Source organism: Passer montanus, unplaced genomic scaffold (assembly GCF_014805655.1).
Source record: "Passer montanus isolate IOZ18808 unplaced genomic scaffold, ASM1480565v1 scaffold28, whole genome shotgun sequence".
Taxonomy (NCBI): Eukaryota; Metazoa; Chordata; class Aves; order Passeriformes; family Passeridae; genus Passer; species Passer montanus.
In genome coordinates, this window is record NW_024367483.1 from 3,076,604 (window position 1) to 3,098,849 (window position 22,246).

Consider the following 22,246-nt stretch of genomic DNA (forward strand, 5'->3'; position numbering starts at 1 on the left):
TTTCCACAGAGAAATATTAGTACGTGGTGGGTATCTCTTCTGCTTCTCCAGCTATTTAATGAAACCTGTGGAACTTATTCTTGAGCTGCTGTCTTCCCTGTCATTTTGAGAACTTTAACCATTCTCAGAGTAGTGGCCACTTGCTGAAGTTAGGTGGGAGACAGGTGCAAACACTGCACTGCCAGGTGGTGCTGTCTCCTCTGGAAGCCTAAATATCTGTAGGAAGAGGTTCACCTGAGAACATTTACCAGCCAGTGGCTGGTACAAAAGGTGAAGATGGAAAAAGGTACTCTCCAAAACTCCTGCAGTGCTGAGAAGCCTCTCCTGAAGAGTCTTGTCAAAAGGATTGCCTTCTGTCTTGCTCCCTTGTTTTTCCTTCATAGCAGCCCAGCACATTTAGAGATCCCTCTTTCTGTAACTGCTTAGAGCTTCCCTCACCGTCCTTCTGCTCCAGAGTAATTTCAGGCTGATGTGAGCTGGTGGTGTTTCCATTATGGAGTGCTTTCCTCCATCTGCTGAGCTGACAGCAGCCAGCAGTGTCTGCTGCTGTTCCCAGGCTTTTCTCCCTGGGTGTCTCAGCCAGTTAAACTCAGAGCCTGCCTCTGCCCAGGGCATTCCTGGGGAGCAGCCTAAGTGAAGTGCTTCATGCTGGCCATTTTGCCTTTTACCTGCAGGCCAGGGAGCAGCAGCTGGGAAGCTGGAAACTTCAAGGGCCTTTTGCACTCGGATGCAATGGTGAGACCAGCACAGAGTGGGAAAACTCGAGCTGTCTGGGGACAGGAGTGTGTCAGCTGTGCTTGGCCCTCATTCAGAGGCTTTACCAGGAGAAGGGCTGGAGGCCCTATAAATAAAATGCTGAATTCTGGTGGAGCCAGTGCTATTGATCCTGCACTGGAGACATCACGGAAACTTCCTATTTACTAGTTTATTTTGTGACTTTCTTTCTTTACTGTTTTGAGTGGGTTTCTTAATGCACTGCTTTGATGCACTGTGTGCCTTTGGGTTAGTGATAGGTGAGCCAAAAGCATCTTCTCCTTATTTTAATGAGAGATTCGTTTCCTGAACAGTTATTTTTAAATGCCCACAGTCTCCTGCAAAGGATTTGGGGTGTCCTGGAAAGCTTGGAGTACTGTGGTGTAGGAGACCTACCTGTGTTTTGGAAGACTGAGCTTTTCCTTCTGACTGTAAGCATCAGTGGCCTGTCTGTGCTGCTGAGATCAATGCATATAGAAATAAACTCATTTATTAAAAGGTACTAATACAGAGATGCCAGACATGCTCAGGCAGGAAGTCAGCCGGTTGTACATGCCACATTAGCTTTTCCAGACTAGCTCATTGCTACACAATTACACTTTTTGCAGTCTGGAAAGCCCAAAGGTTTCAAGCAGAGCCATTTCACCTCCCTTTTATTTATTCTCTGTCCCTCAAATTACCACTAGCTGAACCAGACAAAGCTTGGAGAGGAGAGATGACCGTAGCCATGTGAGTCAGAGGCCAAACTGCAGAAATACAGTAGAAAATAAACTCCTCAAGAAAACAGATTTGGAGAAGTGGATATTACATTGTTTTATCTATGCTACCTTGACCAGATGGCAGAAGGCTGTCAACTGTTTGGCTGAATTTGCTTTATTCATCTTAATTCTGCTTTCTTCAGTTTCTAGTAAAGGAGAAGAGCAGGTGGTCTTTGTGGCTGGGGAACTTGGACTCCATCCTGCAAGAGCCAGACTGTGCCTTTCATTCATTATGAGGGTGCCAGCTTCAGAGTAACAGTTCTGACCTGCCAAAACCTTGTTGGAAGAAAGTAGCTTGGAAATATGCAAAAGAGCCACCACCCTTCCTTCCAGCTTCCAGAAATCCTTCCAGCTCCTGCTGGCTTTGTGGCTCACTAGATGGTTATTGTCTGGTGAAGATGTATGTTTGTGTAATATGTTAAAAATAATTTCCATGCTTTAAACAGGACTGATAGATGAAGAAAGGATTTCCACTGTCTTAGTTTGTATGGGTTTGGTTTTTGCCTTAGATTTCAAAACCTCTTCTCATCTACCTATTAACTATCCTATGTCTCTCAGTAATCTGCATGTGAAGGGTTGTGATTCTGTGCTTCCCTGTCTGTGCATCAGGATGCCAGTGTTCTCTCTTTGTCTTTCCATGGGAACTTGAGACCCAGACCTGGGCTGAACAGGAATTTTAGCTGTAATAAAAGAGAGTAAAGCCTAATTCTATGCTTTCTTTGGTACTTTGCTTGTAAGGGTTGAAATGCTCCATTCTTGTGTGTTCAGCAGAAAAGTGGGTTTTGGAAGGGATAGACTCAGATCCTACTTGCAAAAACCATCTTCCAAGTGTGCCTTGGTGTGTGTTGTCTTGCCCTGGAAGCAGAAATAAAGCACTGCTGAGCCTAAGGAGTAGGACAGAAGGGGATACTGGAAGTGATCGTGGGCTTTGCACCTCTAGGGAGGGGTTAGGTGCCCAAAGGCAGATGGGAGAAAGGTGCTTGCTGGTCTCAAAACCTTCATTATTGAATTAGTGAAGGAAAAACAGCTCTCACGTGCACACCTTGACCTCCTGTGTGATCTCTGCCGAGCTCTTGAAGTGGGGGCACTAATCTCTGAAAGCAGCTCTTGCACTCTTATCTCCTGGTGTTGCTTGTATAGCCGAGGTAGAGGAGAATGAATCCTCCTTGAAAATTGATTTTTGAGAAGGGTGACTTACCTGACTATAAAGCACCACAAACATTATTATAGTCCTGGGGGGAATGTGGCCTGGGATGTGTTTTGAAATGATACTACACGACTCTCCTTGTTCAGCTGCTCATATTGCCTGCCTGCCTAAGTGCACTAGGTGGAATGAAATCAGGCTTTTCAAAACATTGGAGAAAAGAGGATTTTCTAAGCTTCCTATTTCTGTCATTTCTTAACTTCAGCTTCAGAGGTGTAAAACATTAAGACAGCGTTACCTGCACAGCTTCAGAAAAGCCTGGGCTGCTCCGTGTTTGCTCCTTTTCTGCTTTCCCTGCCTGTCCTGCAGACTCCAGGCTTAGCAGGTTGCCCTGTGCTGGTTTAAGCCACAGCAAATTCCCACATCCCTGCTCTTAGCTCCCAAGTGCTGTTAAGTAAAACACATCAGCTTAACCCTCGGTGGAAGAGTTGCGTGCTGGCGCGCTCTGCCCTCGTGTTTGCAGGGGCTCAGGCTTGCCTTAAGCTGCAGTAGCTGCTCGGGATCAGCGGGAGAGCTAAACCCTCACAGAGGTGAGATTGTGGAGCAGGGAGGGAGGCAGGGGAGGGATTTCTGGTCTGTCTCACCTTGGCTTGCTGCTGGAGGTTATTTCCTCCACAGGTGAGGGGCTGTGGCACATGGGGGTCTGCAGCCCACTGCTGCCCTCCCTGGGTGTCTCCCCAGGATTTGTTTTGGAGGGGTCTGTGGGGTGCTTGTGGGGCTGGGCTGGGCTGGCCAGGTGTCACTGAGCACAGCAGCTGGGTCAGGCACAAGTCCCAAGGCCACTGTCACCCAGAGCAGAGCCAGGGGGTGAGCATTACCTTTGGGAGAGCTGTGAGAGCAGGGCAGTGCCGTAGTGTGCCTGGATCACATCTGGGGCTTCTGTGACCACAGAGCCTGTCCAGGAACCACCTCCTGCCAAGTGCTGGGTAATGAGAAAGGGACATACAGCTTTTTAGCAAGCACAAGTTCCCTTGTTGCAGAGAAGCAAACATCCATGTCCTTTTGGGTGTCATCTCTGCCACCTCCTCAAGGCTATTTTTTACTTGCAGGCTGATTTGCACAGTCCCTGCAGAGCGCATCTACCTCTCAGAGCAGGATTGCAAAAAAAAGTGTGCATGTGTGAGGGAATAAAGGTTCTCCTCCCTGAGCTGGCTGGGAGATGGAAGCAGGGATGAATCCTGTGCTCTGTGTCACACACCCAGCTCATGGCACTCCTTGGCTGCCTCTCTGTCCTCAATGTCTTTGCCCTTTGGGCTGCTGTCATCAGGGTTCGCTCCGCTGATGCTCCAGATAATTTTTGCTTAATGAACAAATGATGACTCCCACTGCTGGGTGCCGCCTTGTCCTTTTACCACCCCTTTCTGGTTTCTCCTCTTTTCATTTTTTTTTCATTTTAATGAGGTCGCTTGAACTTTTCCACCTAAATTAGCTGTCCTAATAACCAGATGCACCTTGGGATGCTTTGGGACAGGGTGGATAGAGGAGAAGGAGCTTGTTAGCAGGAGCCTGGCTTCTGGTGTTCCCAAAAGCAGCTTTGGCTGAGGGCAAGGGCTGTGAGTGTGCTCCCAGCACCTGCCACACTGCACCCAAAGCAGTCAGGGGAAGGGGGCTAGCATTTTTGGAGGAGCATCCACTTAAAGGAATGATCTGAACAGCACTGTGCTGTTCGGATCTCTGGGGCCCCAGAGTAAAGCCCAAGGCAAAAGGGATGGGCAGATGTCCTTTTTCCTGCACCTGAAGCACTTGTGAGAAGTTCAGAAAGCTTCAGCTCTCCCAGGTACCTCAAGGACAAGCCAGAACTGGGGCTGAGCACATCTGCTCCCCTTACCCTCCCTGTGCACCAAGGGCATGTGTGCATCTCTGAGAAGGTCCTGGGGTACCTGCTGCCAGCCCCCGTGGGTTTGTGTGGGGCTGGGGAAGCTGCAGGAGAGCATTGCTGTCCTGTGTGCCTGGGGTGGGCGTGCTGGCTTCTGTCCATGATGTCTGAGGGGTCTCACAGAGCTCAGATGTGCGGGAAGCACCTCTTGCAGGGGGCATTGTGGAGACATGGAGCAGGTTGTGCAGTGGGACCCTCTGCCACTGCCTGGGAGGGAGCACAGCCACAGCCTCAGACGGGTGGGCTGGACATGTGGCAAGTGGAGCCCTTGACAGGCATGGAGAAGTTCAGGCCCTGAGTCAGAAAGCTGACCTAATTTCCACTTTTTTGCATCTTTTCTCAGATTCTTTTCTCCCCTTTCTCTTACTTTAGTTACTTCTCTTTAGTTTTTTTCCTGTGCCCTTTCTCACTTGCTGCTTGGACCCACCCAGTTGCATTGGGAGATGCATTTCTATTGGCATAATCATTCTGGGCAGTCGTTAATGTACCAACAAGGATACCATTGTAATAGGAGGATTTATTACTGCTGCTGTGAAACAACTGCCATGCTGTCTCACTTAACTCTTCCGCTCCCCTCCTGACTTCTGCCAGCAGCTCAGTCAGTAGCAAACTGCCCTTTTAAAACAGCTGCAAGCATGCAACCTGGGGATGTGTTATTTTATTCTGTTTTTTTCCTGCTCTTACCATAGAATGCTGCAAGTGATATGAATGAGACCGAGTTCAGTGCTTCACCCTCTGTTTCTGGATTGAGTTGCAGCTGAAAGTGACTTTGCTGTTAAACTTCTCATTTAAAATAAGATTTAGATACTTCCATTAAGATGAAAAGTATATTTTGTCTACTTTTCTTTAGCCACAGCAGTAGTGTGGCCTAAAGAATCTTGCTAGACCTTGAAAGGAATTAGCTATTTCAAAGAAGTGTGTCACTTCTTTTTTAGTTTAGTTAATTGCTAGTATTTATCTGCCTTTAACTATCCTTATTTTTCAGTGCAGAAGGGGCTTTGCTGAAGGAAAGTAATCCCCAAACAACCAGACTATTAATATTTGTTTTTCCCTGTGGTAGGCAGAGCCTGTGGCTGTATGTTGGTAGGCAAGGAAGAGAAGAGGGAAAGTTCTGCACAGAGACCCTGCACCCTCAGTCACAGTGAAAATACCTCTTGGGGTGGTAGGTTTTACTTCTCAAATTCTGGTCTCAGGTAGGACCTTGGGCAGTGGAGGGAACTCAAAAGCAGCAACAGCAGAAACACAGCTTTCCTCTGCCTGCAGCCATCTGAGAGTTTCTAGCTGGTGCTTAAAAATAAAACAAGCTAAAGAGATGCTACCAGTGGTGTGATCAGCTCAGATTTTTTTCCCCCTTGCAAAGGTGACATTCATCCGTTTTGCAGTGTGACAGGGTGTGTGTTTGCTCCCTGCTGAAGTCTCTACACGTGCTCCTGACTGACAGGGAGGAGTGCCTGGTGCTGCAGCAGGTATGGATCAGCATGTACAGCTAATTGCCAGGCAGGAGGGCTCCAGAGGATCACACTGCTAATCTAGATACTGCTCCTGTCTTACCACCACCCCCTCCCTCCCACTGCACGCCTGCACACGTACCTGGATCCTGTTTGGAATAGGAATCAATAGTGCTGTGGAGGAGGGATGGAAGGAACGTGCATCCCTGAGAGCTTCCAGTGACTGGGAGACAAGAGATTCCTTCTAGCTGCTCCTGTGTCTCTGGTGGCAGACCCTCCCTCCTTCCTTGGGGTGGCCACAGAAGGATTAGCAGATTTGGCAGAGTCTGGTAACAAAGTGCTGTGCTCCTGTTCCTCATATTCCCACCCTCACTGCCATTCAGGTGCCTCCCAGTGCTCTCCTCTGGCTTCAGCAGGGTAGCTCTGGCATTGCTTTGGGCATCTTGTTTCTGTCTTGCAGACACAGCTGGAGGGCTTTGGAAGGTTTGTTGGTGCTGAGCTGTGATCCCTATGGGGCAACAAGATGTTGTGGGGCAGATAGAAACATATGTTTTGCACTAATTCCCTGCAAAATCCAGGGTTTATGTCTTAGCCAGAAACAGCTTCTTATGGGTAGGGAATGTATGTGTGTGTTCTTCCTAAGCAGTTCACACCTGATACTTGGTAAGCTTAGCTGTCCAGGTGGCATGAAGCAGGCAGCTGGGGGCACTGGGTAGCTCCAGAGTGTCTCTAAAGTGTATCAGTGGGTAAAAGCTATAAGGAAATCCAAGGGAAGATGAGATTGCTGGGTTTTGCTTGTTCTGCAGTGGCCCTGAGGTGCTCCAGCTGTATTGGGTAGCCTATCTAAGTTGTTTTACTCCTGAAGAGCCTGAAGTGTAAGGCTGCTGTGGTGCTAAGTGATTTTCACAGCATTGTTTCACCAGCCTCTGGCTCCCAGCCTGATGCTCCTCCTGCATCTCTTAGCAAGGAATGGGACTGTCAGGCAGGTTTGCTGCCTTGCCTGGGAGTAGAGAAGACATTGATCTCTGCTTTGTGTTGGCTCATAAAAGCTTTCATAACCTACCCCTTGGAGATGTTTGGGGTTTTGGAGACCCAAGGATGAACCAGAGCCAGCCTGGGGAAAAGAGAGACACCTGGATCATCCTTGTGTGTGTGGGCAGAGTTCAGCATGGCACTGGCAGCTGCTGCAAGCCTGTAGGCTTGGAGAACAGTGTGTTGGAGAAAAGGTGTGCACCAAGTGCACACCTGGGAACTCCAGTCTCTGCTCCCTACCTGTTTTCTGGCAGACTGCAAGCCAGTTCCTTGTCCTGAAATTAGCCAGAATTAGCTCACTGAGTTCTCACTGATGGTGTGTTACTGGTGTGTGTGTGTGTTTGAGGTGGGTTTGGCTGGAGCTGGGTGTGCAGGTTTCCTGAGGAGGGCTGCCCTGGCCAGTGGGGAGCAGCTCTGAGCTCCTCCTCCTGGGACTCTCCCTGGCTGAGTCCCTGACACCCTCTAGTGGAAATATTTATATTTAATATTTCAGGAGCTTTCAGAACGTGGTGGTGGTTGTGAGCACCCTGTGCTCAGCAGCCCATCCAGCACCCTCTGCAGTAACCTGTGGCCTGGGGACTCATAGGAAATGCTGTAGTCCTTGCTCTTAAGTGTTGTATGTACAAGCTCGGAACTGTCAGCTGTGACTGGCTCAGGGATGATAGCTCAGTAGATTTGCTGCCAGTGCTTTTCAGCCACTCCTCTCCTTGTCCAGCTGCTTGCTGCCAAACCTAACCTTGATGCTGGAGAGAAGGGAGTTCTACTGACACCTGCAGAGGGATGGACTTGTGTTTGGGGACATGGAGGAAGCAAGGCTGGATGTTGGGGGCAGTGGAGAGAAGGCTGCCCGGATGGCACATTGAGAAGAGAGGAGAAACAGGCAGGAGCTGGGTGAGAAAGGAGCAAAAGGATGTGTCGTGCAGCATCCCACTTGGCTCTGATTCAGGTGTGGCTCTGCTCCCTTTCATACAGGGAGGTGACTCTCATCTAAGCTTGTCCTTGCTTTCAAGTGGAGCTCAGCTTGCAGAATGTCCCCAGAAGCCCTGGTGCTTGCTGTGGCAGGTGGCTGCAGGATGAGTGTGGGTGGCTGGCAGCAGAGCCAGGGCTCCCAGGTGAGCTCTGTGCTAAGACTCACTCGTGTCCTGATATGCAAGCTGATGTCTGTGACACCTGAGCGGGGTGACAGGCTTGGGAGGAACTTCTCTTCCGAGAATGCACATCCTGCATGCTCTGTCCTGCCCTAGTGAGCACCTTGTGGTGCTCCCTTTTTTCTGTGTGACTTTCAGCCCTAGTCTGCTCCAGCCTGATGGGTTAAGCCATGCCTGTAGCTCTCTTGTCACATGGAGTCACAGAATGGGTGAGATTGGTAGGGACCAGTGAAGATTGTCTCTTCAATCTCCTTGCTTGAGCAGGGTCCCCAAAGCACATTACTCAGGATTGAGTTCAGAAGGCTTTTGAGTATCTCCAGAGAAGGACCCTCCACAGCCTGGGCAGTCTGCTTCAGTGCTCTTGTCATCCTCACAGAAAATGAGTGTTTCCTCATGTTTCTCTCCTCCTACTGCTCAGCACCACCTTGACACCTGCCCTTCAGACACTTGGATGAGGTCCCCTCTCAGTTACCCCTTGTTGGTGCAAGCCAGTGGGGTCTGTGCCTTGGGAATTGCATTTTCTCTTCTCCTACCAGCTTCCCTCTGGCTGAACACAGCACCAAGGCACATCTTACAGTGTAAATAAAACAGCTGTTTGTGTATCACTGGCCAAGAATGAGAGTGATGGTGTGAAGCACAGAGCCTCCCCACTGTCCCAGCCCCCTGAGGGCTCTGGCTTGTTCCTCTCTGATCATCTGATCCTTGGAAAACTGGGTTTTCATTTATCAAACAAGTGTCAAGTCCTCCTGGTTAGGAAGGTGGCACTGACTGAATATATGTCCCTGCCATGCTGATGTAAGACAACAGCCTGAAGGCTGTGTGCAGCCCAAAAGATTGGACCAGTTCTTCTAACCAGGAGGATTTTGTTTGGCTTTTTTAAGTAAAGTAGCAGGAGGAATGCAGCACAATGTGTCAGGTGTTACCACAGTTAAATTACAGTGTTAACCACACGCTGACACCTCCTGATTTTTCTCCAGGAGTGCACTTTGCAAAAACTTGCCTATGTGGGATAAAGGATGCTAACCCTCCAGCTGGGTTATGACCTGGAAATACGAAGTCATGGTTCCAGCTGGCAAAATGATGTCTGTGCTAGCCTCCAGCCTGCTCAGGAAATGGTGTGGCAAGTGCTTGCCTGAGACCCAGCCTTCAGACAGGCTTCCCATTGTATTACTCCCGGGAAGTGGGCAGCTCCATGTCTGGCAGGCCAAGTGTCTGTCCCCTCTTAGAGCATGACCTGGCTTGTCCTGCAAAGCCAGACAGGCTCCTGGTGTCAGCAGCTCCCTGTGCTTACCCAGAGAGCAGCTGTGCTGCTGAGCAAGGCTGGGGGGCACACAGGGAACTGGTGGGGTACACAGGGCTCTCAGACCAGGGGAGAGAGGAGGCACATTTCCTTCACATGTGCCTGCTTTCATCCCATAAGCTGTTGCACAGACTCTGCATTCAAAGCATCTCCTCAGGAAAGTCACTCCAGCAAGATGATGATGAGGCTTAATTTATTTAAATAACATAGGAGAAGTTGTAAGAGCCCATGGCTGGAGGGCAAAGAGAAAGGAGCTGTGCATCTGTGACAATTACTCAGTAAGGTTTGAAATGAGAAGTTTAAAGCTTGTTGTGCAGGCATCGTGAACTGGCAAGGTTAGTTATTGCTGTCACCACTGTTTGGGAGTCAGGATAAGAGAAAAGGTGAAGTAAGAAGGATCTTGGCCAGAAACTATTGCAAACGAGCAGGGCATGGGGATTCCAGTGAGAGGGATGAGGGAAAGGGAGGGAGTAGAAGACGTGGTAGTGGCAGGGACAGAGACAATGACCTGCAGTGCAGCCGGCCTTACAAAGTATTTTTCCTGTCAGGCAGTAACTTGGGTGGTGAACGTGTAGTAAAAGAAAATGCTCCCATCTGGACTGGATGTGGGAAGATTTCCCTCTCATTTACTCCCAACTTGTTCCCTTTTTTCTTTGCCCTCTTCTGATTTTGACTTTTCTGCCATAAATAATCCCAGTGGTTGTCTTCACTGCAGCTCATTGCTCTCTGTAGCAGTGCCTGAATGAAACAGATGCAGCTTCTGGCAGCTCAGCTAATTTTGTCAAACCATCCAGAGCTGTCAATGAAACCAAACTGAGATATGTTAATTATATTCCACTGGTATGTGGCAAAACCGTGGGCATTAACAGGCTCACTAACACTGCCTTGCCTGCAGAGCTGGGGAGAAGGTTTACATTCTTCTTTCCACATGATGTTCCTTGAGCCAGCAAAGTCTAGAAAGGCTTCTTTATTAAAGTTTCATCTTCTGGTGGTAAAACCTCTCTTTAAATCCCAGCAAGGTTGAAGGGCTGCAGTTTTTGGTTTTCATCCTGATTTTAGCAGCTATACTTCTTTGCCTCTGGTTAATCAAGTGGAAAAGTAGCCAGCAGTTTTACTACCAAGTGCCTTGAGGTGACTGTGTCCTGGGAGTCAGCACTGGTCAGGATGCAATTGTATTGCTTCCCTTAGAGGAGCCAGTTCCCTCTGAATGCAGAAATCCCTTCCTTTGGCCTGAGGGGGTCATTAAAAGAGGAAACAATATAAACTATGCAGAAGGCAATTGGATCTCCTGACTTTTTTATAAAGGAAGGTTAAAGGAACTGAATATGTTTGGCTTGGCCCCACCAGTGACTGAGGAGGAGTGAAGACCATGCCAGGGGTGAGGAGTGGCTGAAGGATGTGGGCAAGAGGGGTGTCACAGAACATGCTGGGGGACACATGATGGAGGAGAGGCTCCTGGTGACAAAATGCCCTGTTGGGAAATGGATGCAATAAACTGTGCTGCTCTGCAGCGTAGTGGAAAACCTTGTTCAGTTGCTGGGGTCCACTGAGCAAGAATTTAAGCACCACGCCTGGAGTTTGTGCTGCAGGTCATGGTCTTTCCCAGCCAAGGGCTTTGGGGACGATTCTCTTCTTACTAGGGGCTAAATGTGAGTTAACACAGCCTTGCTAATTCTTAATGTTTAATTGCAACTGTGAAAAGAAACTTCCCCCCAGCTCTCTTAAGGTGTTTGGCCTTTACCCTCAGCATTTTGGCCTTGCTAACTCTGGGCTGTTTGTGTCCTGCTCTGCTGCAGTGATCCCGGACTCGCTGCGGGTGACAGCGATCCCGCAGACGCTGAACAAGGTGGAGCACGACTCCCTGGAGCTGAAGTGCGAGGTGTCCAAGAGCACAGCCCAGCACAGCCACGTCTCCATCGCGTGGTACCGGCAGCGTGGCAGCGAGGCGCCCGTCGAGATCATCTCCCTCAGCCGCGACTTCGTCCTGCGGGCCGGCAGCGCCTACGCCCAGCGCCAGGCCACGGGGGACGTGCGCTTGGACAAGGTTGGGGAGACCACCTCCAAACTCACCATCTACAACCTCCACCCCTCAGACCAGGGCGAGTTTTACTGTGAGGCAGCGGAGTGGATCCAGGACCCGGACGATTCTTGGTATGCCATGACCCGCAAGCGCTCCCAGGGTGCCATCGTCAACGTGCAAGCCACTGGTCAGTGTCTCCTCTGCCCCTTCTCCCTGGGCTGGGCAGTGGGAGGAGATGGAAAATGGGGCTGTGCCGTGTTAGGTGGCTGGGGTTCAGCTCCCTGCTTTGCCATGTGCCCCACCTGGGGGGCTGCTGGCAGGGTGAAACAGGGCAAAGGAGGGCTCAGGCACTGCCTGCAGCCAAGGGAAGTGTCAGCAAAGGGCAGCAAGGGGGTTTGGTGACAGGCCCTGTCTCCTGATGTGGTCAGGGATCTGGGGCTGGCACAGAAACTAAAACATACTTCTCAAGCACTTGGTGCTGGCACAGACAGTGAGGATTTTAGTAAGTTAGGAGGCAAGAGTGATACAGCAGGGAATAAAACTAAAAATTTCGTCAGGTGCTTTTGTATCACACAAGGTCTGTTTACAAGTCAAAATTCTTCTCCTAGCCCCCTGCACAGATTCCTGCTAAGGATCTAAAGATGCAGCTGAGCTCTTTGTTCCTCTGGGATATCCCCAAAGGTTCTGCCTCTTGGACTCTGGCTGAGCAGGGTGGGCGTAGGACTGAGGAAACCTTTGCTTGATGGGCAAGAAGGAGGCTCAGTGGGAGCACAGCCCATCTGGTCTCCCACAGCAAAATCAAGTCCCTTACCTTTTTACCTCTGGGTGTGCTTGTCTGAGGGCTATTGGCTATGCAGGGAGTAGCATGTTGTGAACACCTGACATGAGGTATGCTGGCTGCCCTGGTGGGCTTTGCCATCCTGACACGAGTCTCTCTCCCCAGACAAGGAGTTCAGCGTCCGGCTGGAGACGGAGAAGCGGATGTACATCGTGGGCGAGCCGGTGGAGTTCCGCTGCATCCTGGAGGCGCAGAACGTCCCCGACCGCTACTTCTCCATCTCCTGGGCCTTCAACAGCTCCCTCATCGCCAGCCTGGGACCCAACGCTGTGCCGGTGCTCAACAACGAGTTTGCCCAGCGCGAGGCCCTGGGCCAGCTCAAGGTGGCCAAAGAAAGCGACAACGTTTTCGTGCTGAAGATCTACCGCCTGCGCCTGGAGGACAGCGGCAAGTACAACTGCCGGGTGACCGAGCGGGAGAAGACCGTGACGGGAGACTTCATTGACAAGGAGAGCAAGCGGCCCAAGAACATCCCCATCACTGTCATGCCACTCAGTAAGTAGGGGCGTGTCCATCCCGTCAGGAAAAGGGTTCACATGCTGTTTGGGCTTGGAATCCCTACTGGCAAGATGTATTTCTGTTGTTGGGGAGGGGATGAAAAGGAGGGGTGTGTGTCAGGTTGATAGGTGGGGAGTCATGCCCCCACCTTGTAATGACACCAAGCTGGCACTTCCGTTCTTGAGCTGAAGGTACATGTGACAGCCTGTGACTTGCTCCTCACGTCTCGCTCCTGGCCTTGCTCTGCAGGGACCTGGGTGCTCTGTAAAGTGCCCAGCAGGCACAGTGGGAAGATCAGCTTGGCCTTGGTTTATCCTAGGACCTGCTAGGTTCCTGCAGGCTGTTATGTGATGGTGATTCAGCTGTCTTGCAAGACAGCTATGCTGGAAGAAACCAGGTGTGCTCCTTGAGCCGCTGTGCTCTTCGGCATGGAGCTCCATCCTGATCACTGTGTGTCAGCCAGCTCTGGTGAAAACAGCTGGAGGCTTGCCTTGAATGTCTTTTATATTTGTGAGATAAATGTGGTAAATATGGAAATAACGGGTTGAGAGGAGAGACTCCACTGACTCATTCCTTGTTTTGCTCTCTGAATTCTGGTGGCCGTGGCATGGTGAACCTTGCATGGGTTGCCCAAGCTACCATGGCAGTGGACTTGGACCAAGCAGAGGGTAGCTGCAAGAGGATTTTGTGCTTTATTGGCCTCCTACCTCCAAGATTTGTAGGGAAATGCAGCCCTTTCCTCTAGCTTTTTTTTTCCCTCCTCATTTCTCCAAAAGAAACTCTATTTCTTTTCTGTCCTACCAATATTTGGTCTCATTTGTTTGGTTTTAAAAATCACTCTAGCTAGAAATCTTGCACTGGACAAATTTCTAAAATGTATTGTTTCTAGACCCAGCCACCTTTCAGACAGATTTGATTCTTGCCTTTGATAAATCACCAGCTGTAGGAGCAAATGTGATGATTTTTTTAAGGGTGCTAAGTGTCCATAACTGTGATGGAAGGCAGCAGGAGTAACCAGGACTCAGTATCTCTGAAAAAACAGCCACAAAGCCTTACACCTCTGGGAAGCTCAAGATGCCAGATTTATTTTTTTTTTGAACATTACCAAACAGTGATAGCTACCTATAATGTCACTATCAGTGGGAGTCTGGGAGAGCTTCTCCCAAAAGGTGTTGGTAGGAATGGATGTGGCAAGATGGTGATCAGGATGACAAGAATTGGAAAAGCCACAGGGTGCTGGAAGCTGCTTTTTTTTTGGCAGAGCCAGTTGCACACAGTGCATACTGTAGCAACAGAAATTCCCTCAAGTTTTGCCAAGATCCCATCCCGGACCGGTGACCAGAAGACGTGGCCATGTCTCCTGAGCTGTAGGCATAGATTTCTCCGAGCTTTGGCCTACACCTGCCTTGAGTGTGCAAGTCACCAGGAGCAGCTCGCTGCCCACCAGCTGTTTTTGGATGTGGTCACGCATGAGGTTAAGACGTGCCTGGACCCAAATGCGTGGGCAGTTTCCTGCACCTGGTGGAAAGCGTCTCTGGCCAGCAGCGTCCTTCTTGCAGCCCCAGCAGTGGCGAGTGTGTATCATCTCCCCTGTGTGTATGCGTTTCTCTCCTTAGAGACCAGCATCTCCTTGGAGATAATCAACAACGCCACCAATGTCTTGGAGGGAGAGAGCCTGCGCTTTGGCTGCAACGTGCGCTCGGGCTTGGGGCCCCAGAGCCGCCTCTCGGTGGCCTGGCAGCTGGTGGACAAGCTGAACCGGCGCAGCGAGATCGTGCGTCTGGACCGGGAGGGCACCCTGCACCCCGGCCCCACCTACGCGGAGCGCAGCAGCTACGGGGGCATCCAGGTGGAGCAGGTGCGGCCCGGCTCCTTCACCCTGGAGATCTTCAACAGCGTCAAGGCGGATGAGGGCCACTATGAGTGCCGGGTGGCCGAGTGGACGCGGACGCTGGATGGGGAGTGGCAGATGGTTGGGGAGCGGCACACGAGCACCCCGGTGTCCATCACTGCTCTGGGTGAGTACTTGAGGCCTGGGGGGCCCTGGGGCCGCGGTCCCCCACGTGCCTGGCCGTCCCCCAGGAGGTCACCTGCAGATCACTGAGGATGTTCTCAGTGCTCCTGTCTTTGCTTGCCGGCAAAATGGAGGCACCCAGCAGCCTGCCCACAGCTCCTCGTAGGGTGGTGCAAAACATGCATGCGCCCTTGTGTGTTGGGGCAAAGTCTGAGGGGTGGCTGTAGCAGAAGCAGAGCATGGAATGGCTGAGGAGAGGGATAGGGCTTCCAGTGTCCTTCAGAGCAGAGAGGCTGCCAGTCCTATGATGTGTCCTACCAGTACTGGAGCTGTGTTTTGGTCAGTGCAGTGGTGGTGCTCCATTGGCAGCCCATGGACATCAAAACTCCTTGCCTGCCCTGGGTAAACCTTACTTCTGCCCACACCAGATGAGGAGTGCAGAATGCTGGGCATCTGTTGGCCCAAAAAGCAGAAATGGTGGGCATCTCTGACAGAAAGCGTGAGTCAGGAATGGTCCTCGCTGCCTCTGCAGGGAGGCACTGAGCTGCTGGCCCAGAACCACAATGTTGTCCATGACCAAAGTAAACCAGTACCTGGGATCATTGCTGCTGGTACTCTGCTCTGCCAAGAGGCTCCTCTGTTCCAACACAGTGAAACACATCAGTTTAGGAGAGGGCAGGTAGGGAGTTTGACATTGTGCGTGGATTGTGAGTTACTTTGGTCCTCCTGGGCTGGTTCCAAAAGGGATCTGCAGAAGGCTGAAGATGGGATGACTGCTTATGTGAGACCACTGATTTTCAGAATGCCAAGATTAAGACAATCAGGGAGCTGTATTGAAAGGTTAAGATGGAAATTCTGGCAGGAGGGTGGGGATTGTGTGGATCTTACTGGTACTCTGAAGTATTAAGCCTTGACAAGATGTGTGTGAGACCAGACTTCAAAGTCCTATTGTATTCTGATGAAAATCTTGCTTTTTTCCTCCTTTCCTCTCCTTTACTTTTGACCTCCTTTCAGAGGCTGTTTTGGCTGGAGTTAGAAATCTTTTCTGTATAGCTGCCAAAAGCAGGTAGGGATGTTCTTTTGTAAAGTACTAAAGCAAGATTCTCATCTAGTTTCAATGGTGTCTTCCTCATGAGGTCAGCAGCATTTGGCCTGCTACAAGTCCCAAGTGTCAGCCCTTCCCTTTACTCTGCCACTTGTAAAAGTCTTGAGATTAACCACTGAGATTTTAAAATATGTCACTTTTGCTCTTGTTAAAATTTAAGATGCTCAGAAGTGCACAGCAGTTCCAGAAGATGTGATGGAAAGGTTGTCCCACCTGAGTCACCAGCTGTTGAGCATGTTCTGTCTGGTCCGAAGAAATTCCTAGGTCTCTTTAACTAGCAAAGCTGAAGTACCTTATAAAAATATAGTAGAGAAACTAGTGAGTGTTGTTTTGCTGCTAAATCTGTTGGGGTTTTTTTTTGTTCAGCTTGATGTTTTTGAAATGTCCTGAGAAGCCCAAATTCAGGGTACTAAGAAAAAGCAAGTGAGGTTTATTGCCTCAGAAACTGCTGTTCTAAAAAAAATGCAGTAAATTTAGTGACACATTTCAAGTTAAGGTCTCATTGTTTGCCAGCCTGCCGGGGTAAGAAACTCTTCAGCTGATGATGTTCAAACCCACAAATCTAACCACTGGGTGGTTCAGAAGCAAGAGCCAGAGGACAGAGATGTGCTGGCAGAAGAGACCAGATGTTCCTGAACTTCCGAGGCTCTTGAGTGCGTGGCACAGACTTATCCCAGTCTGGCCACAGAAGGGGGGGGTGAGGGAGTGGTGTATTTTTGTAGGGAGGTTTTACAGAAAACCAATCCACTTTTATGCTTTTTGGACCAAGTCCTAAAAGAGGAAGGGCTTTTGTTTGTTAACGTAAGTGCCATGACCATGTTGACGGAGTTGAAGACCTGAGAAACACACCTGGCTTCTGCATGACTTCATAAAGCTTGCTTGCCCAGGCCAACTGGAGACTAAACTTGATGAAATCAGCTGGTGTTGGTGAAATTAAGTTGGCTTTCCTGGGCGTTCTCTGGCTCAGGGTTTCTCTGAGCTGGGTCTGCTAACACACTTACTGGGGCAGGAGGGCTGCTGCGGGGTCTGAAGGTGAGGGCTTACGTGGGGCTGAGAGACAAGAGCTCTGCAGGGGAGGCAGCCTGGGTCTCCTGGGTAATCACTGGACATGCTGTGAGAGGCTTTAATCCTGAAGATTGACCTGTTTTCTCAGTAATTACACATTGCAGAGCTCTGGCACGGTGACGCCGTGGGGTTGCAGAGGCACTTGCTGGAAGTGAGCAGATTTGGTGGGCTCCATGCTGTGCCTGGTCTGCCTGCAGCAGCAGGGAGCTCCTGGCTCATCTTTTCGAGCCAGTGGCAGGCTGAAGCTCCATGCTGATCCAGAAGATGTTCCTTTTTTGACTGTGCACCGTCTGGGGTCTCCTCAAGCAGTGGCAGCTCCACTGGGAGCTTGGGTGGTCAGCACTGCAGGGAGAGGGAGACTTGTCAGCCCATGTGAGGCACCCCATGGAGCCTCTGAGGAGGGGAGCACTTTCTGGGGACATTGGCAGGAGAAAACAAGGTCCCTGCTGAGTCTGCTGGCCACGCTGAAGTGATTGGAAGAGAAGAAAATGTTTCTCCCTGAAGCTTGGTTCAAATGAGCAATGGAAATACTCTGCCTGAATATGTAAGCCTGACTGGCTAACTGGAATATGTTACCTTTTAATTACTAATAGACTGCTGATTTCAACTCCTCTAAACAAACAGAGTGCTGGGGATAGACGAGTCAAAGTGTATTGACCAGCTTACAGAGTGGCAGACACGAGAGAATAACTGCATACAGCTGTCCTGGAGTTGTGATCTGGAAGAGAACAAAAGCTGTGCTGTGTGAAGAACAGGAGCAACCAGCTTCTCTTTCAGTTTGCCTCAATCCTGGGGTTTTGTAACCACTGTCACCTCTATAATGCATGTTTTGAAGGTTGCTGCTTCTTGCTTTCCTCATTCTTTCTCCAGCTGCAGCAGCCAGACACAGACCTGGGTTGGGGGACAGGGTGTGACCCCCTGCCCGAGAGGTGGATGCGAATCACAGGGGGCTGGTGCTGAGTAGCTGCTCTGCCAGGTGCTTTCCCTCACCATTGTGCTGCTTCGTGTCCATACAGGGTTTTGGCAGCCTGCAGAGGCTGTGTCTCAGGGGATCTCACTCCTCTGGGCAGAAATCAAGGACAGTCCTGCTATGGCTGCAGCCCGTGCTCACTCAGGCAGTCACTGCTGCTCAGGCCGTCACCACTTGTGTGTTTTTGCCTCTGCTTTTCACCTCACTTGGCCATACAAATGAGAAGCTGACACAGCTCGGGTGGCTGACGGCACCACTGGATGACCACGCTGGCTTTTGCATGCTGACAGCAGGGCCCCCTCAGGCAGGTGTCTCAGAGCCCTCTCCTCTCTTCCCACAGAGGCCGGGTTTGCTGTCACCGCCATCTCCCGCACCCCGGGCGTGACCTACAACGAGTCCTTCGACCTGCAGTGCATCATCAAGCCCCACTACCCGTCGTGGGTGCCGGTGTCGGTGACGTGGCGCTTCCAGCCGGCGGGCAGCACCGAGTTCCACGACCTGGTCACCTTCACGCGCGACGGCGGCGTCCAGTGGGGCGACAGGGCCGCGGCCTTCCGGACGCGCACCGCCATCGAGAAGGCCGAGTCCAGCAACAACGTGCGCCTGAGCATCAGCAGGGCCAGCGACACCGAGGCCGGCAAGTACCAGTGCGTGGCCGAGCTCTGGAGGAAGAACTACAACAGCAGCTGGACGAGGCTGGCGGACAGGACCTCCAACCTGCTGGAAATCAGGGTGCTGCGGCCAGGTGAGTGCCAGGGGTGTGTGGAGGGGGTTGGGGGATGTGCTAGTGCTGCAGAGGCTTCCCTTGAGTTAGGACTGCTCTTCTGGCAGTGGGTGATGTTTCTCACTTGTAGCTAGCTCTTCGACTGATTATGTTGGAGCTCCTTTGTCCACCTCTGGGGAAGCGGATCCTCTCTGCCTGTTGTATACTGTCCTGGGGTTTTCCTCTGGAAAGTGAGGTGGCTGAGCTCAGTCCAGTGTCTGGAGTGTTCCTGTGAGACAGAGGTGGTTTTCTGGTTGCCACCTCCATTTACCGTGTCATTCTCGGAAAAGAGAGAAGAAGAATGGGGCAAACAGGATCAAAGAGAGGATGTGTTCCCACCAAAGCTGCACATGCACCATTGGTGGGGTGCTGCAGCTCTGGTCTAATAACTGGGTGCAGTTCTCATTCTGATGGAAGCACCTTCAAAAACAGGTCGTGGTCAAAGAGCCTGATTTTCACCCTCAGCAGAAATTGACCCCTTTTGGCTGAAAGTCTCCACAGCCATGGGTGCCCGCACAGAGTGTGCAGCAGATATGCAACAGGCACCTGGCGTGGCAGGGGCAGTCAGAAAACCTGCAAGGTGCTGTCCCTGTACAGTCACTGGAGAGAGTGAGGGGCCTTCTGTAGGCCTTGTCACTGATATTTTGGTGGTGTTCCTGTTGTGCATGAAAAGTGCAAACATATGTGGCCATGGTAGCTGTGGGCTGTTGTTGAGCTGAATGGTGTATTGCTGTCTTGGCCTTAGGGATGAAGTTGGTGTTTGGAGTGAGGCTTTTAACACCTTCAGGATGGTTGGCTCAGGTCTTTGCTGCATGTGAGTTCTCCTCTTGTGTTCCTGTGCAGAAGGACTCCTTCCTAGGGTCTCTGCTGGTTGGACTTTATGTTTTTCCCATCAGTATCCCTCTTCATAATCCCTCCACCTTCCCCTCTTCATACTCCTTCCACCTTCCCCAACCCTGTCTTTAGACAACTCAGGGGATGCTGTGAGCTCGAGCCACCTCATGAGCTCTCCATAATTTTTCTTCCCTCTCTCTCCCTTGCCCTCATCTTCAGGTTAATCTTCTCCATTTATCTTGATTATGCTGCCTTGTAATACATGTTTTACTGCTTGCAAGGTCGAGTTGGTGATGTTCATCATTTTAGCTTACTTCCTTAGGAAGCAGTGTTGAATGGATGTGGTCCCCGGAGTAACATGCTTCTTCACAGCCCTATGCATGCATATCTGTGTGTGAGACAGAGAGGGAAAGAGAAATCCTTGATAACAGCTTCAGGAAGAGAGCCTGTGTGTCACAGCTCAGGGTGGCAGGCAGCTCAGTTAAACCATGCTCTGGCAGCCTGTTGTTCTTTACTGGAGCACTAAGACTCAAGTGATACCTGAACAGAATAAGTTGTCCAGGTCTCCATGGTTTTCACCTCTCCCTGTCTCCTTGTTGCTCAGCAAACAACTGCAAAAAAAAATCATAGCTGTCAGTTCAGTGAGCCCTGCATAATGTTTGAGGCTTTATGGCTCACAAGTGGGGATGGAAGGGAAGAGGGACTCCTCAGAGCTCTCCCAGCACCATGGCTGCACCCTCTCTGTGTTTTGTTACCATGTCCCAGGCAGCCTCCTGGAGTGGGCAGCTGATGTTCTCCATGAATTAAATGTTGGCTGTCATACCAGGGACTGTTCTGGTCCTCTCTGGTTTTGCAGGTGGCAGAGGGTTGTATTGTGTCATTCCTGGGTCTTTGGCTGGATGATCTCCAGAGAGGATCCAGGATGATCTGGGAGACACCTTCCCCAGACACTTCTGAGTGAATGTCCTAAAGCCCTCCCAGTCAAACCTGTGCTGATGAAGTGGGTGCTGGTTTTTAGATAAATGTCCAAGGCTTCTCCAAAAAGGGTTATTCTGGACCCTGGAATGATTAAATAGCTGAGAGAGCTGTCTGTCTACTTCTGTTCCACTACAGTCACCTTAATCTGAGATAACTTCAGGCTGCTCTTTGGTGTCTCAGTCCTAGCCTTTCCTTTGCCATTAGGCGTGGCTGTCTGCCTTCACCCATAGGCTTGGGGTGACCTATCTCCACTACCAGTCCACTAAGGGACACCATAAAGAAGAGTTACCAGGAGATCTTTTGGCAAATGGAGCCAGCATGTGTTTCTAGGCTGTAAGCTAATGTGGGGATTCTAGTTCCCGCTCAGATCCCTGCTCCCTGTTTGAGTGACCTTTCTGTTTGACAGGTTCCAGGTGCAGACATGGAAATCAGTATACCAGCCTTTGAACTGTGTTGAGGAGAGAAAGGTAGATTAGTCGTGGTATCCTTGCTTTGTGAAATCTGCGAAGAAATGAGCAGTATTTTGAGAGATGAAACATGTAGGGGCTGAAGGAGGGAGCAAGGAAGGCAGGCAATGGCAGCATTAACCCAGCTCTGAGTACAAGGTCTGCAGGCACGATGGCACAAGTCTCCTCTGTGGCATCTGAGCCAGATTTGGCCTTTGAGACTGACATTTGTGATCCCTTGGGATCTTTTTGTTCTAAAGACTGGCAGTGTGAGGAAATTCCCCATAAAAGGTGCTGGCTGTGCGTGTGAGAAGTTATAGGTTATAGGTATCATGTAAGTTCACCAGCAGTAGCACTGGGATCCAAACCTCCCTTTCCTGTCCTGCTGCTCAGTGTCATGCAAGCTTGCAAACCTTGGGTTGAGAGCTCATGTGTGCTTTACAGGGACAGAGATCTGCACTGCTTTAGGGCCACTGCTGAGTTTTAATTTCTGTAGGCTGGGGCAGAAATCCAGACTGGTGTGAGGGGCTGTTAGACATGGCTGGAAACCAGACTTGCTGGACAGCCTGTGGCTATTTCATTTCCCTACAATGCAGTGTTCTTTTTACTTCCATCTCTCAAGATGCCTGTTGTTTCTTTCTTGGTGAGCTCATGTTTCAGCAGAAGGGGAAGAATAATAAAAGTACATCTCAGTTCACACCAGCTGCTTCCCTGAAACCAAAGCTGGCAGGAGACCATGCACAGTAGTGCAGTTGAACTAGAAGTGAGCCTTGAGTGCAGGAGTGGAGATTTCTTTTGTGTTTGGGGCTCCCCTTCTGCTGCAGTATCTGGCCTGCCTCTGAAAATTTGTGTCTGTCATCCCCAAGGCCATCGTCCCTTTCCCCTGAGGGTTCACCACCATTTTCCCATCTAGAGACATTGCTTTGCCCTTTGCCTTGCCCCTTTCCAGGTTGAGAAGAGCAGCCAGCATGCAAGGCTTAGTGGGCTGATATTTGAGAGATCTGTCAGGATTAGCTGTGTCCTGTCCTTGGAAAGGACATGTGTGGTGGCTCCCTGGCACTTAGGGTTTCCTTGGGTTTTAGGGGAAGCAGAGGTACCTTTTAGAGGAAGCAGGTGGTTCCTTTTGAATCCAAGTGTCCCTGGAAGCATTTGGATTCAGGCTGAGCTCTCAGTGTCACACTGAGATGCCAGCTGAC

General features: G+C 50.5%; 1 protein-coding gene across 1 annotated transcript in view; it reads left to right on the forward strand.

The window, feature by feature from the left end:
* The window catches only part of IGSF3 (immunoglobulin superfamily member 3), a 115,703-nt gene that overhangs the window by 71,383 nt on the left and 22,074 nt on the right, over positions 1 to 22,246 (forward strand). The window contains exons 4-7 of the mRNA XM_039713157.1: positions 11,316 to 11,726; positions 12,483 to 12,872; positions 14,492 to 14,893; positions 18,370 to 18,774. Coding sequence (XP_039569091.1) covers positions 11,316 to 11,726; positions 12,483 to 12,872; positions 14,492 to 14,893; positions 18,370 to 18,774 — 1,608 coding nt within the window. The remainder of the gene's footprint in view (positions 1 to 11,315; positions 11,727 to 12,482; positions 12,873 to 14,491; positions 14,894 to 18,369; positions 18,775 to 22,246) is intronic.